Source organism: Delphinapterus leucas, unplaced genomic scaffold (assembly GCF_059928025.1).
Source record: "Delphinapterus leucas isolate spDelLeu-1000000601 "Yukka" unplaced genomic scaffold, BTC_Dleu_Yukka2 spDelLeu_asBTCV2_sq25, whole genome shotgun sequence".
Classification (NCBI taxonomy): Eukaryota; Metazoa; Chordata; class Mammalia; order Artiodactyla; family Monodontidae; genus Delphinapterus; species Delphinapterus leucas.
In genome coordinates this window covers 5,505,649-5,519,995 of record NW_028322234.1, presented here as the reverse complement: position 1 = coordinate 5,519,995, position 14,347 = coordinate 5,505,649, and the positions used below count along the sequence as shown (strand labels likewise).

General features: G+C 44.3%; 1 protein-coding gene across 6 annotated transcripts in view; it reads left to right on the top strand.

Moving 5' to 3' along the window:
* The first annotated feature begins 2,556 nt into the window (after window positions 1-2,556).
* The window catches only part of AKAP8L (A-kinase anchoring protein 8 like), a 30,235-nt gene continuing 18,444 nt past the window's right edge, over window positions 2,557-14,347 (top strand). For 5 of the 6 annotated variants that reach the window (XM_089905209.1, XM_022558831.2, XM_022558830.2 and 2 more), the window contains exons 1-2: window positions 2,557-2,675; window positions 9,405-9,479. In XM_089905209.1, the coding sequence (XP_089761335.1) occupies window positions 2,663-2,675; window positions 9,405-9,479 (88 nt within the window). In that variant the 5' untranslated portion in view covers window positions 2,557-2,662. The other variant, XM_089905210.1, reaches the window with a different exon arrangement.

Genomic DNA, 14,347 nt, shown 5'->3' with positions numbered 1-14,347 from the left:
GATTTTAAGAGATTTTGTTGGCTGCTCCTTCTTGTTTATTGCATGTGGTTTCTCAGCTCATCGTTTTCACTTAAACAGCTAAGGGCTAGAAAGTAGAAATGACCTCATGGGGCAGAGGCCTCCTCCACCCCCAACCCTATTATCCTGGGCCCCCCACCATGCCCCTGACTGGGAAGGAGGGGCTAACAAGCTGTGATAGTATGCCCTCAAGAGTAGTCTTGGCCTGCACACTTGGCTTTTCTGTTCGTGTGAAATCAGGACACACATCTTGCCTGGTGGAGGAAGGCCTCTATTACTTAACGTCTAACCAATGCTGTGGGTGGGCATGTGTGAGACTTTGAAAGCCGGTAGGGCATCTCCTGGGATGAGAGCACCTCCTCTTTCAACTTTTTATAAATTAGTTTAAAAAACCCAGTAAGTTTTTAAAAGTGATGTAAGCTGGATGAAAAAAAAAGTTCAAACTATGCAAGAGCTTACAAAGTAATGTGGGAGGCCCTTCCCCACCCACAGTTGTGCCGTGATAGCTATGTCAGTCCTTGAAAGGGTTGAATACAATTGCCACAAAGGGATCTTTTCCTAACACTTGTGAGCACACCCCTTCTCGTAAGCAGTTTTACTGCCTCTCTAATGAAGTTGGCAAATGAGGGTAAAATATGGCTTTGGTACATGCTGTGAGGGAAGCTATGGGATCCAGGAGAGATGTCCTGGGGCCCTGCCTTAGTTTGGAGGGCAGGCAGGCATCCTTGAGGGTGACACTGAAATTAGCCCCACAACTGGAGTGCACATTAATCAGAGTTTTATGTACTTCATATATGGAGTTTATCAGTGCATCGTGAACCTTGTCCCATGTGGCAGCAAATTCTGCACGAGGCCCATTTTTGGAGGAGTTGTTAAAACATTTTATCATGGAGAATTCTAACCACGCAAAAGTGGAATAGTAAAATGAACCGTCATCTACTCATCAGTTATAAACTCATGACCAATGTCTTCAGCTATAAGCTCTCCATGCCCTCCTCTTTCCTCCATCTGAATTACGGTGAAGCACATCCTGGTCATCAGATCAATTAATATATTAATGTTTCAGCATATTTCTCTGAAGGATATGGACTTTATTTTTTATTATTATTTTTATTTTTTTGCGGTTCGCGGGCCTCTCATGTTGTGGCCTCCCCCGTTGTGGAGCACAGGCTCCGGACGCGCAGGCTCAGCGGCCATGGTTCACCGGCCCAGCCGCTCTGCAGCATGTGGGATCTTCCCGGACCGGGGCACAAACCCGTGTCCCCTGCATCGGCAGGCGGACTCTCAACCACTGCACCACTAGGGAAACCCGGATATGGACTTTAAAAAGTGTCATCGGAAAAAGAAAGTGCCATCGTTAAACTAAAGAAATGGGCAATTCCTTAATATCAAAAAGTGAGCAGCAGCATACTTTTTTTTTTGGCCATGTGGTGCGGCATGCAGGATCTTAGGATGCGGGAACTTAGTTCCCTGACCAGGGATCGAACCCGTGCCCTCTGCATTGGGAGCACGGAGTTGTAACCACTGGACCACCAGGGAAGTCCCAGTAGCAGTATAAGTAAAACAAAAAAAAAAATGTAAAAGTCATACAACTTGAATTTTCACAAGCACGATTGAGTATGATTTTCAGTGTCTGTAGCTCTGTCAAGTCATCTCTTAGAAGTTATGAAATGTCTCTGACAGTGTATTCCACACATCCCAGTGAGGGTGCTGAGGAGAGAGCTGGAGCCTGGCTGGGCTACTTAATGCAGGATCTCCGAAGTCCAGAAGAAACCAAGAGGGGTTTAGAGGGGTAGTTCCAGCTTTGCCACTTAAGTGTCAAGGACCCTAAGCAAGTTCATGAATTCCAAGCCTCAGTTTTCTTATCTTTTAAGCGGGAGTTTTAAAAAATTTCCTCACAGATGTGAGGGGGCATTTGAAATGATAATACAAATATAGTTATTAAGTATATAATATAAACATGCTATATACTTGTTATCATTATGAAACGGTGGATAACAAAATGTAACATTTCTTTAGAGCACCCGGCACCGGACTGAATTATTTGCATACATTATCTCACGTATTTGAACGTGTGCCCAGTATCTTGTTTGGCGCTTAGTTGTAATTTTCACTCCAACGTGGTTTTCCCGTATTCGTTTTCGAGCTCAAGGCCAGAGAAGTTAGGAAAGAGCGTAGGTTGGCACAGCACCCCCATGGCAGATCCGGGATTGGAGGTGTGCCCTGCGCTGTTAGATCCGGCTCCCTCCTGCTGGCCTCCAGGGCACAGGCCCTTCTCCAGCCTTACTGCGCTTGGGCCTCAGGTCTTTCCGTAGTGCACAGCTCCGCCCCTTCGAACTCCACAGGATTCCACCTCCAGGCCGTCTCCTCTGAGCCAATCACCGTGGTCCCGGGATAACGGGAGGCGGGAATAGGGTGGGGCTCTCACGAAATTGGCACCACCTTCAGCCACTGGCATAAGGACATTTCGAGATGGACAGCGGGGCTATTCAATAGGCGTGAAGCAAGGTCCGGAGCGAGCCAACGCGGTCGGGAGGCGGGGCTCAGTTGTGTGTAGAAGGAGGCCGGGGGATTGTTGCCGCTTTCGCGGCCTCTGACGCGTGGAGCAGCTGCTTGAGTCTTCGGGTGCAGCGTCGCTACTGCCATGAGCTACACAGGTGGGCCCGGCAGGGTGGTGTGGGGTCGGGTCCGGGAGGGGAGGAACAGGGATGTGCCAGAGCCGCGCCGGGCTCGTCCGTGCCTCCCCCGGGGCTTGGACACTGCCCCCTCTGCGGTCACAAAATGGCGCCGCAGGCCCGTCGCCTCAGTTTCGCGCCCCTCACGCCTAGGCGTCTTAGTTGTCTGTGTTGGCAACCTTGGATCCCGGCTCCCGGCCGCCAGAAGTCTTGGCTTCTGTCGTCTGTGTCCGTGGGCCTTGGCCTCGGCGCCTGAGATGTCTCTTCCGTTCTTGGCCCAGCCCCCTGGGTCCTCGACGCCTCAGGTCGCCCTTTCTCAGGCCTCGGCCCTTCAGGTCAGTCTGCTGACTCGGCTGCCGTCGCCATTGCCATACTGTTTCCCGCGCAGTTTCCGTGCAGATGCCGCAGCTGCCCGCATCATCCCCCGCTTTTATCTGCCTCAGGCTGGGAGAGGCGCCAGGCCCGGCGGGGGGATGAGTAAATCAATATATGAAGGATTTGGGCTGAATGGGAATCTCGCTTCCTTAGGGACTGAGCCTGAGCCTTGTGGGGAATGGCTAGCTTCCGCGTTAACTCATTCCACATCTGTCAAATTCATCGTGTCGGGGTTGAATAGACACTGGAATACTGACAAGAGCTCCTCAAGCGTTTTATAGAGAAGGGCAGACCATAATTGGCAAACAGACAAACATAGTATATATCGTGGGGTGTTCAGTACCTTGAGGGGGTCGCTGTATAACATGGGGTGGTTGGGGACCTCTGAAGAGGTGACATTTGAGCAGAGACCTGAATGGAATGAGGGAGTAAAGGATATCAGGGGGCCTTCGACATAAAGACGCAGTGGCAGGAGCTGCCTGGCTGGTTAAAAGATCAGCCAAGGCGATCAGTGGGACTTGAGCTAAGGGGAGAAGGGGGGATGATGAGATTAGAGAAGGGGCCATAGGATATGCTTGGGTGATTTCAGATCATCCCTGGATGAATTCAGAGGCTGCCTGAGTCTGCCTTGGGAATAATGGATGAGGCTTCTCAGCCAAAAGCCTCCCTTGTAATGGGGGTAGTACAGGCGTGAGCATGTGTGGCTGTTGGGCAACCAGCATTCTACTTGGAATGTTTTTAGGACTGAGAATGGAACCTGAGCCTCTGGGGCTGCTCTATAGGCTGGTTTATATTGGCCTAGACAAGAAGGTAGTGTTAGTCCTCCAGGTCAGGAGCTTGGCAAGAACTCCAGTTTTGAAAGCAACCATCCCTTAGCCCAGTGGTTCTCAACCGGGGGCAGTTTTGCCCTCCAGGGGACACTGGCAATGTTTGGAGACATTTTTGGTTTTCACTTCTTGGGGTGGGAGTGCTACTAGTGCATCTAGTGGATAGAGACCAGGAATGCTGCTAAACATCCTACAGTGCACAGGATGGCCCCACCGGAAAGAATTATCTGGCCCCAAACATCAGTAGTGCCGAGGTTGAGCAACCCTGCCCTAGCCTTTGTGTACCCTTCCTGGTTCAGGAGGAAAGTCAGTAGGGTTGTTGCTGACATATCTGGAATTGAGATGTGATCCTTTTCACCAAATCTTACTGAGAACTGGAAGACAGTTCTGTGGTTATCAGGGGCAGGATTGCTGAAGAAACCAGGGATAAATGGTGGGGGGCTGTGGGGTAATAATGGACCATTTGTTTTTTTTATAGACAAGGAAGCTGAGTTTAGAGAGGTCACAAATGGCCAATTCTGAATTTCAACTCCACATCTTATAGGCTGTAATTCTGGGTTTGAGTGGGCACTGAGGTAGTCAAGGTAGTGAGGTAATGATTAGTTTTTCCTTGATTTTGATCAACTGAAAACCACAGTAGCTTTATAATGTGAGTCTTTCTCTTTTAAGAAGCAGACCACCGAAGTCAGAGGCATATAGGGACTTCCCTGTGGTCCAGTGGTTAAGACTCCACGCTTGCACTGCAGGGGGCACGGGTTCAATCCCTGGTTAGGGAACTAAGACCCTACATGCTGTTCGGTGCAGCCAATAAATAAATAAAGTCAGAGGCATTTTATGTCACATTTCAGACAACTGTTTGCCTGTAAGGAGAACTTCTGGAGGCCTTGAAACAGATGTTACCATTATTAGTAAGCATAGAAGGTGATTAAAATAATTTATCTTTTTGATAAGTTGTCCATTTTTTGAACCTAGTTTCTTTATGTGTACTTGAGAAAGAATGTTCCATCTCCAGCACTGAGGGGGGGAGATTGGAGCAGTGGAAAAACAGGACAAAAATTCAGAATCAGGTCTTCAAACAAAGGTCTGAAATGCTACTAATCTTTTTATGGGAACATTTGTTATCTCACATATTTTCTGTGTGTTAGGAATGCACAGGTGGTTTAGCTGGATGGTTGTGGCTTGGGATTTCTCAGGAGGTTACATTTTGGATGTTAGCTGGGACTGTAATCATCTGAAGGCTTGGCTCAGGCTGAAGGTGACTCAAACTCATGCGGCTGACAGGTTGGTGCTGGCTGTTGGCTCCTATACCATCTGGACCCCTCCACAGGCTTCCTAGAGGGTACTCACTCTGTGCTGGCTAATTTCCCCCAGGGTGAATGATCCAAGAGAGAGCAAGGTGGAAGTCTCAGAAGTCACACTCAGTCATTTTTGCAATACCTTTTTGGTTACACTGGCTATCTCTATTAGTTTGGGAAGAGAAAACGTAATGTCTGGAGGCAAGAATCATTGGAGGCCAACTTGGAGGCTGGTTTATCACCAGATGGTAAAGGTTGGGGGCAACCTAACCCAGTTCCAATTGTCCTCTAATTTTTGTCACTTAATATCATTTCTTCAAAGAATCCCCTCCTAAAAAAAGAAGGAAAAGAATAAAACTGAGAAGCTTTGTGTATTTTTGAGCAAAAAAGATGTCAGAGAGGCCGGCCAAGAGGGAGGGGCTGTGATACAGACTTATAAATCCATCGTCTGACCTTTCACTTTATATGACCAAAAACTTGCTTATTTTATTTTTTCACTCAGAGCTTATTTTATTTTTTTTACTCGGAGCTTATCAAGCTGGTAAATTGAACTAAGAAGAGAACGATATTGCAGCCAGACAAGAATTTGTTCATAATTGGAGCATAACTGGCTAAGGAAGGTCCTGCCCTGGAGACAGTATTGTGGAAAAGAATGTTAATGTGGGGAGGACAGGACTAGAGCAGTTTGCCGTTGAGCTCTGAAGGTTTGATGGATTGTCTTTCCTTTCTCCCCGGGGAGAATCAGGCCCCCTCTCCCCTGAATATACATAGATCTTTTGCTCCATGGCTTTCGTGTACTGGGTTCCAGTATGTATTTCTGTTAGCTTGTGGTAGGTTCCAGTTACAGCTGCAGTACATACCAACCACATTACCTAAAGTCTGGAGCCATTTTGCCAGTGGCAGTATTGCTGAACAGACAAGTTTCCAGAAGCTAGTTGAGCACACGGTGGAAAAGCCCCGTGTAAGGTACTTTTTACCCTGTGAGCCTTCCCCACAGGTCAACCATCTTTAGAATGCTTTAAGTGTTTCTTGTGTACAGTTATTGATTATCAAGGGTTAAGATTTAAGTATCTCAGGAAGGTCTTGGGTCCCTGGAGGGAATCTATTCCAGTGTGCCCTCTTTAATTAGGGAAGGTAAAAAATGTTGGATTTGTATACTTCTCTCAACGGCTCTCTCATTCCCCAATGACCAGTCTCACTTCTCTCCTCTGGGAAGTAAAGATAAAGTGTGGGTCCACTGATCCTTATTTGAAACCCTTGGAGCTGGGTGTGTTTTGGAATTCTAGCTTGAGAGGACATTCCACAGCACCTGCACTGGGGTCTGGGGCAGCACCTTGTAATTAAATGAAGAAAGATAAAAATTATCCTCACAGGTCAGTTTTGCCCCAAAATGAGTGTTGACACCACATTTGAGGAGAACACTTGGTTTTCAGACCTTTTTGGAATTGCAGGGTTTGGTTTTGAGTCCTTTTTGGAATTGCAGGGTAAGGGTCTTGGCCCTGTTCCTTTTGTTGGCTGTGGTGAGGATGAAATGAAATAATGCAGATAAAGCTCTTAGCACCCTGCAGGGGAAACACTTGTTAAGTTGTTGGCTGCTGTTGCTGTCATCTTTGTTGCTTCGGTCTTAAGAAATGAACATGATGTGTTGGTTTCTGCTGTGCTGTGAAGTGAATCAGCCATGAGCATACACACATCCCCTCCCTCTTGGACCTCCCTTCCCCTCCCCCCTCACTTTCTCCCAAACTATTTTGATTATGACTTACTGCCTTCAGCCTCTTCCTTGTCCAGTATTGCCTGCTTACCCGCCTTTTGACCTGAAGGGGCTGCTTTGATCATATCACTTCTTTGTTTAAAATTCCATTAATCGTTCATTGGTAATTCCAGAATCGAGTTCAAATTTAAAGGCATATGAGGTCTCCTCCATAGATTCCTCTTTTCCCCCTTCCACTGTGGTCTCCCATTTTTGTTTTACTGAAATGCTTTGGTGAGCATGCGTCTTTAAAAATCTTAATTCACAGTTCTGATGCTGGAATATCCTACCTTCATCTCCCAGGTTTTCACAGTTACAGTTGTCCTTTAGGGTTCAGAACAAATCTCACTTTCACCTTGAAGTCTTAATCTCTTACCCATGGGACTGTCCCTTTTCTGAAATCTCCTATGGCTTATGTTAACTTTTATTCACTTAGTGTTTTTCATTTATTGCTTTTATTGTATTTTTTCATGGTTGTATGTGATCTTTCCAGTTGTATTGATTAAATACATACAGATATATATATTTACATAGATGTGTGTGGGGGGGTGTCCACACATGCATATACTCCAAGGGCCATATATCATCCTTAGCAGATATTGAAGTATTGGAATTGTTTTCTTTGCCTTCTGTGTGGTGGAATTAAAGTAATGGTAAGGAGGGAGGGCTACTTTATTGCTGTAAGAGTACTTTTTCTCATTACATTCACAGAAGAATGTACCTTGTTTTATTCACTAATCATAAGATGAAGGTGTGTAAACTGACTTCTCTATCAGTTTGAAACTTTAGATAATGCCTCTATGTCCTGATTGTTTTTTCTGTTTGTTTTCTTTTTGTTTTTGCGGTATGTGGGCCTCTCACTGTTGTGGCCTCTCCTGTTGCGGAGCACAGGCTCCAGACGCGCAGGCTCAGCGGCCATGGCCATGGCTCACGGGCCCAGCCGCTCTGCGGCATGTGGGATCTTCCCGGACCGGGGCACGAACCCGTGTCCCCTGCATCAGCAGGCGGACTCTCAACCACTGCGCCACCAGGGAAGCCCTGTCCTAATTGTTTTAAATGTTTAAAGAGGACAAGCATATAATGTTGCTTAACATGAAAAATGTTATCAAGTGGAATAAAGACTATTTGTTGTTAAAGAAAATCAATTTGGGGGAATTTATTTAATTGAAAACAAAAATATAAGTATTTTGAAACCATTCTTTACCGTGTGTTTCTTAACCATGATCTGTGGAGTCAATTTTATTTAATTCTTGAGACCTGTAAAAAGACCTGTATAGAAAGACCTTGTTTTTTCCCTACTCTGAGTACACTAAAATTAAAGAAGATATGTTTAAGGACATTTTCCTCAATGTAAAGAAAGTATTTGCTAAAGTAAAATTCTCTTTCACGTTAAGTTGCAGATACATAGTTGATACACCTTTTGCCTTATGCACTGTGAATGTTAAATCCACATCCTAAACTTAAAATATTTGTGAGTCCTCCACAGGACTATTTGTAAATGTTTTACATACTAGTCTTGAATAAACATTCAGTATTATACCAAAAAAGAAAAAAGAAAAGAAAAGAAATGAACATGAAAGAGTGTCAACAAATATGTGAACGCCTACCCAGGGAAAGGTACTTTGTGTGTGCTTTTGTTGTAAATAAGTTACTGGAGGTTCTGGCTTTAATTTTTAGGTCATGAGTTGGCGCTGATGGGAACAGGCAAATATTGCCCCTTATGGTGTCTGTCATAATTTCAGTGCTAAGTGTAAATCATTTAAAAAATGTTCTAAACGTGTAGTTTTAAAGATAGTGTCAGGATTCATCATAATCTGTTATAATCAGCATTTGAGAGCAGTAGTTTCTGGTAGAGGTTCAGATTTTCCTTACCTGGTACTAATTCATTGTAAATTGAGAAATAGTATGAGAGTTGAGAAGATAAGAAATTATATGTATATTCTATAATACTTATTCCATGTCAACATGCTAACCCCAGTGCAATTGAAATTACAATTACCTTTGAGAGGTAATTGTAATACACACATTTTTTTATTGGAAAACTAAAAAATACAAAGCCGTTTCGGCTTCAGATTTGGGGGAATGGAAGAGGTATTATTTACCTTAACATTGTTCAAAACTGACCCCCCATTGTTTTTTGAATTGGAGCTCACCTTTCAGTGATTTGATATAAATATTTTCCTCATTCAACTGAATAATTTGGGTACCCATTTATCAAAACAGGATACTAGTTTGAAGGTTTAAAAGTGTTTATCCAATTCTTCTGGCATAGCAAGTTAAACATAGCCTGCCTTTCCATTGGTTAATATGTTCTGGGGGTGTAATTAAAGCATTCAGAAGCTAGAGGTTTTGGTGGCTTTCCAGTGACGGGAGGGTCTGCCAGCCAGTCTCCACTGAAAGGTAGTCTTAGATCATTTTCATGCAACTTGTTTGGGAAAATTAACCACACTGTACCTCTGTTTAGGCTTTGTCCAGGGATCTGAAACCACATTGCATTCTACATACTCAGACACAACTGCTCAACCCACCTGTGATTATGGTAAGTGTGGGCCCCTGGGAATTGGAGGGTGCATGCTCTGCCTTCTTCTAGTGGCAGAGCAATCTGGTGTTTATTAGTTGCCTTTAACTTTGCTGTCACACTGTCTTTTCCAAAGGCAAACTTGTGTGAAATGGTATGGTGGGCTCTTAGAATAGCCAGTGCTTCCCTTTGGGGAATTATGGGAAAGATGTCTGTTATTGAGCAAGCTGGAGTTCTTGGGGCTGTAAAAGATTTGTTCCTTTGACTCTTTGACATTTTCTTAGAAGTACCTGTGGTCTGTGACAAAGATCTGGCTTCAGAAAATCCCCTTGAGGGTCTGGGAAGGAGAACGGCCAATCAAAGTCCAAAGGATTGGTCTGAGCAGAAACCAAGCCATTAACTTAGCCCCAGGGTAGTGCATGAGACTCCAGTGTGGGAGAGGCTGCCTGTCTGAATCTAGCAGGCCTTTAGAGTCACAGTCAGGCCAGCAGGCTCCTCACACACAGGGTTGAGAGAAGGTTTCTCATTGATTTCTCAACTCTGGACAGACACACTAAATCTCTAATTCAGAAGTGGCCACGTGACAGGATCCATAGATGGTCTGTTGGTGTCCTTCAGCAGCCCAGAACTGCCAGTAAAGCTGTCCTTCTGTGATCTGTGACCCTAGTTGTCTGTCAAGAAGGAGCCCTCTTTAAAGGATTTTGCCTTGGTTACTGAGATGGGTTGTTGGTTTTACTGCCAACGTCTAGGGAAAGACTAAGCCTACACAGTCGCATTCCCTCAGGAGTCACTGATTAGGTGGACATAAGTAAGCTCCCTGAAGAATTAGCAGATAGTCTCGGGGCGGGGGCGGGGGGGATTTAAAATGTTTTAAAAATTGGGCTTCCCTGGTGGCGCAGTGGTTAAGAATCCGCCTGCCAATGCAGGGGACATGGGTTTCGTGCCCTGGTCCGGGAAGATCCCACGTGCCACAGAGCAGCTAAGCCCGTGCGCCACAACTAGAGAAAGCCTGCTTGCAGTAACGAAGACCCCTAATGCAGCCAAAAATAAATAAATTAATTAATTTTTAAAAATACTTTAAAAAATGTTCTGAAAATGAGTAAGGAGGTATCAAGGAGTTCATAAATGAGGAGAAACTTGGTTTGCATGGCTTCTCTGTCCTGCCCTCCCTGCCTCAACCCTTTGAATCAGACATAGTCCCACATCACACATCTTTTTTGAATTATTTTCCCTCAGGTTTATATATTCTGGGTACAGAGCATTTTATCAGATGTGCCATTTGCAAATATTTTCTCCCAGACTGGAGTTTATCTGTTTATTCTCTTGATAGTGTCTTTTGAAGAATACAAATTCTTCATTTTGATGAAGTCCAATTCATCAGTCTTTTCTTTGTTTTTGTTTGTTTGTTTGTTTAAGTCTTTTGGCCGCACCACGCGGCATGTGGGATCTTAGTTCCCGGACCAGGGATTAAACCCGAGCCCCCTGCATTGGCAGCGCAGAGTCTTAACCACTGGACCGCCAGGGAAGTCCCAATTTTTCCTTTAATAAATCGTGATTTCTGGTGGTGTATCTATGAAATTAATGCTTAGCCCAAGGCCACAAAGATTTTCTCCTAAGTTTTCTTTTAGGTGTTTCATAGTCCTAGGTTTTACTTTTATTTTGTGATCCACTTGAGTTTAATATTTCTACCAAGTGTGCAGTATAGGTCAAGATTCTTTTTTACCTTTGTTGAAAATTAATTGAACATATACGTGTGGGTCTGTATCTGGCCTCTAATTCAGTTCCATTGATCTTTGAGTCTGAATTTCCTATAGTACCTTGCTGTCTTGATCACTATAGTACGTCTTGAAATTTGTAAATGTGAATCCTCTGGGTTTGTTCCTTTTCCAAAATTGACTTGGATATTATAGTTCCTTTGCTTTTGCATATAAATTTTAGAGTCAATTTGTCAATTTCTATTAAAATTCCTGCTGAGATTTTGAGTTGAATGGTCTTGAATCTATAGATTAGTTTGGGAGAATTGAAACCTTAACAGTATTAAGCCTTCCAGTACATGAACACAGTATGCCACTTCATTTGTTCAGGTCTTTGATTTCTTTCATTGGTGGTGTAGTTTTTTTGTTTTTTTGTTTTTTTTAAGTGATATGGTCACTTCATTTAGGAATTAAAGAGAAGCTGTACATTCTTTTTTTTATATAAATTTATTTATTTTTATGTATTTATTTTTGGCTGTGTTGGGTCTTTGTTTCTGTGCAAGGGCTTTCTCTAGTTGGCAGCAAGCGGGGGCCACTCTTCATCGCGGTGCGCGGGCCTCTCACTGTCACGGCCTCTCTTGTTGCGGAGCACAGGCTCCAGATGCGCAGGCTCAGTAGTTGTGGCTCACGGGCCCAGTTGCCCCGTGGCATATGGGATCTTCCCAGACCAGTTCTCGAACCCGTGTCCCCTTCACTGGCAGGCAGATTCTCAACCACTGTGCCACTAGGGAAGCCCCAGTGGTGTAGTTTTTTACACACAGATCTTGCACACATTTTGTTAGATTTGCAGCTAAGTATTTCATGTCTTTAGTGCTGTGGTATATGATAGTTTTCAAAAATTCAGTTTCCAGTTGTTCATTGCTGGTATGTAAAGATTTGATTTTTGTATGTTGACCTTGTAATAAACCTTGCTTAGCTTACTTATTCACTAGTAACTCTTTTTTGTAGATTTTTTGGAGTAGTTTTACATAGACAATCAGACTGTGAAGCAATAGGTGTATTTTTACTTTTCCTTCTGGATCAGATTGCAAGAATAATATAATAGCATTTAAGTGACATTTTGAAAAACAGTCAACCAAGATCCCACCATTTTATATTTAACTTTTGTCAGCATAGTTACTTTAGGTAGTTGAATAACTTGCAGGTGGCTAGAATTGTGTCTACGGTTTTGTTTTGCTTACTGTTAGAAGCATTTCCTCGTGCAGCATAAGGCTTAGATTCTTTTTTGATGCCTATGTGATCTCACTGAGTAGGTTGGCTATAATCTGTTCTGATTAACTATTACCTTAAAGTTGAATGTTTACATTGTGTTCTTTTTTTATTTTTAATTTATTTATTTTTGGTTGCATTGGGTCTTCATTGCTGCGCACAGGCTTTCTCTAGTTGCGGTGCACAGGTTTCTCATTGCAGTGGCTTCTCTTGTGTGGAGCACGGGCTCTAGGTGTGTGGGCTCAGTAGTTGTGGTGCACGGGCTTAGTTGCTCCACAGCATGTGGGATCTTCCCAGACCAACGATCAAACTGTGTCCCCTGCATTGGCAGGCGGATTCTTTTTTTTCTTTTTTTTAATATCTTTATTGGAGTATAATTGCTTTACAACGGTGTGTTAGTTTCTGCTTTATAACAAAGTGAATCAGTTATATATATATACATATGTTCCCATATCTCTTCCCTCTTGCGTCTCCCTCCCTCCCACCCTCCCTATCCACCCCTCTAGGTGGTCACAAAGCACCGAGCTGATCTCCCTGTGCTATGCGGCTGCTTCCCACTAGCTATCTATTTTACGTTTGGTAGTGTATATATGTCCATGCCTCTCTCTCGCTTTATCACAGCTTACCCTTCCCCCTCCCCATATCCTCAAGTCCATTCTCTAGTAGGTCTGTGTCTTTATTCCCGTCTTGCCCCTAGGTTCTTCATGACCTTTTTTTTTTTTCTTAGATTCCATATATATGTGTTAGCATATGGTATTTGTTTTTCTCTTTCTGACTTACTTCACTCTGTATGACAGACTGTAGGTCCATCTGGCAGGCGGATTCTTAACCACTGCGCCACCAGGGAAGTCCCTACATTGTTTTCTACTTTTGCTCTTTATTGTTTACTACGACTGTCTCATTTTCTTTACTCTCTCTCTTTTTTTGTTGTTTCCTTTTTAAAGTAAATTATATTCTTAAAATTCTCTTTTGTCAACTCTGGTCTCATCTCTGTGGATGGAAGTTAGTTCCGATGTTCTTCTGCAAGGGTCAGATCTCAGGGAGTCGCCAAAGAACATAGTGTAGACAAAGATTTCCGCCCCCCCCCCCCAAAACGGACCTGGTTGGGGAGCCCATCAGGGAGTCTAGGTTGCTCTGGGCATAGCAAGTAGCACATAGGGAGTGCTTGCCTGCCCCTGTCATAGGAGCCACCAATCTGTCCTTGTGTTCAGCATTAATGCTCACTCCTGCTTCCTCTCCTTGTGCTTCTTTGCTCGTTCTGGCAAGTCCTCAGTAGCAGAAGCCTGGGGTGGGGCAGGGACATCCTATTCTGGCCTCACAAGCATAACCCCAATGGGTCTGCATTTGCCTCCCAGTCCTGTCTCTTTTTGAATAGCTAGTGTCCACTGTCCTGGGTGCAAACAGCCATGTGGCCAGGATCTTGTTAGCTGCTGGGACTAAGTGCATTATTCCTTGTATGGCTCTGCCAGCCTCTCTTCTGCCTGTAAGAACGTCTCTTTCACTACGCACTCCTTACATGATGTCCAGCTGCTGTCCCTTGCTGCTCTAATTACTTAGTGTCTCCTTTAACACACATTGCTCTGGGCCTGAGGAGTGCCCAGGACTGCCAGCCTCTGTTCTGTGTCCTCTGAGCATAATTGTTGAATAAACAAACGAATGAGAAGCCCTTGCTTTGGTTTCCCCAGCTGAAGAGGATTTTTGCTTTGTGAGCTCTAGCATGCCCACGGTTCATTAAAGTAGTGTTCGTCTAAAGTTCCTTGCTGGTTTCCAGTGTCTCCCCATTCGTTTGTGCAGTGGATTGAGGAGGAGCCTGAGTGTAGGATCTCAGCCTGCCCCCACCCCCCTTCATTCTGATTCATCTTCTCAGTGTATGCAGTATTGCTTTCCTGTGGCTGGATTCTGTTGTTCATCACACTGCCGTCTCAC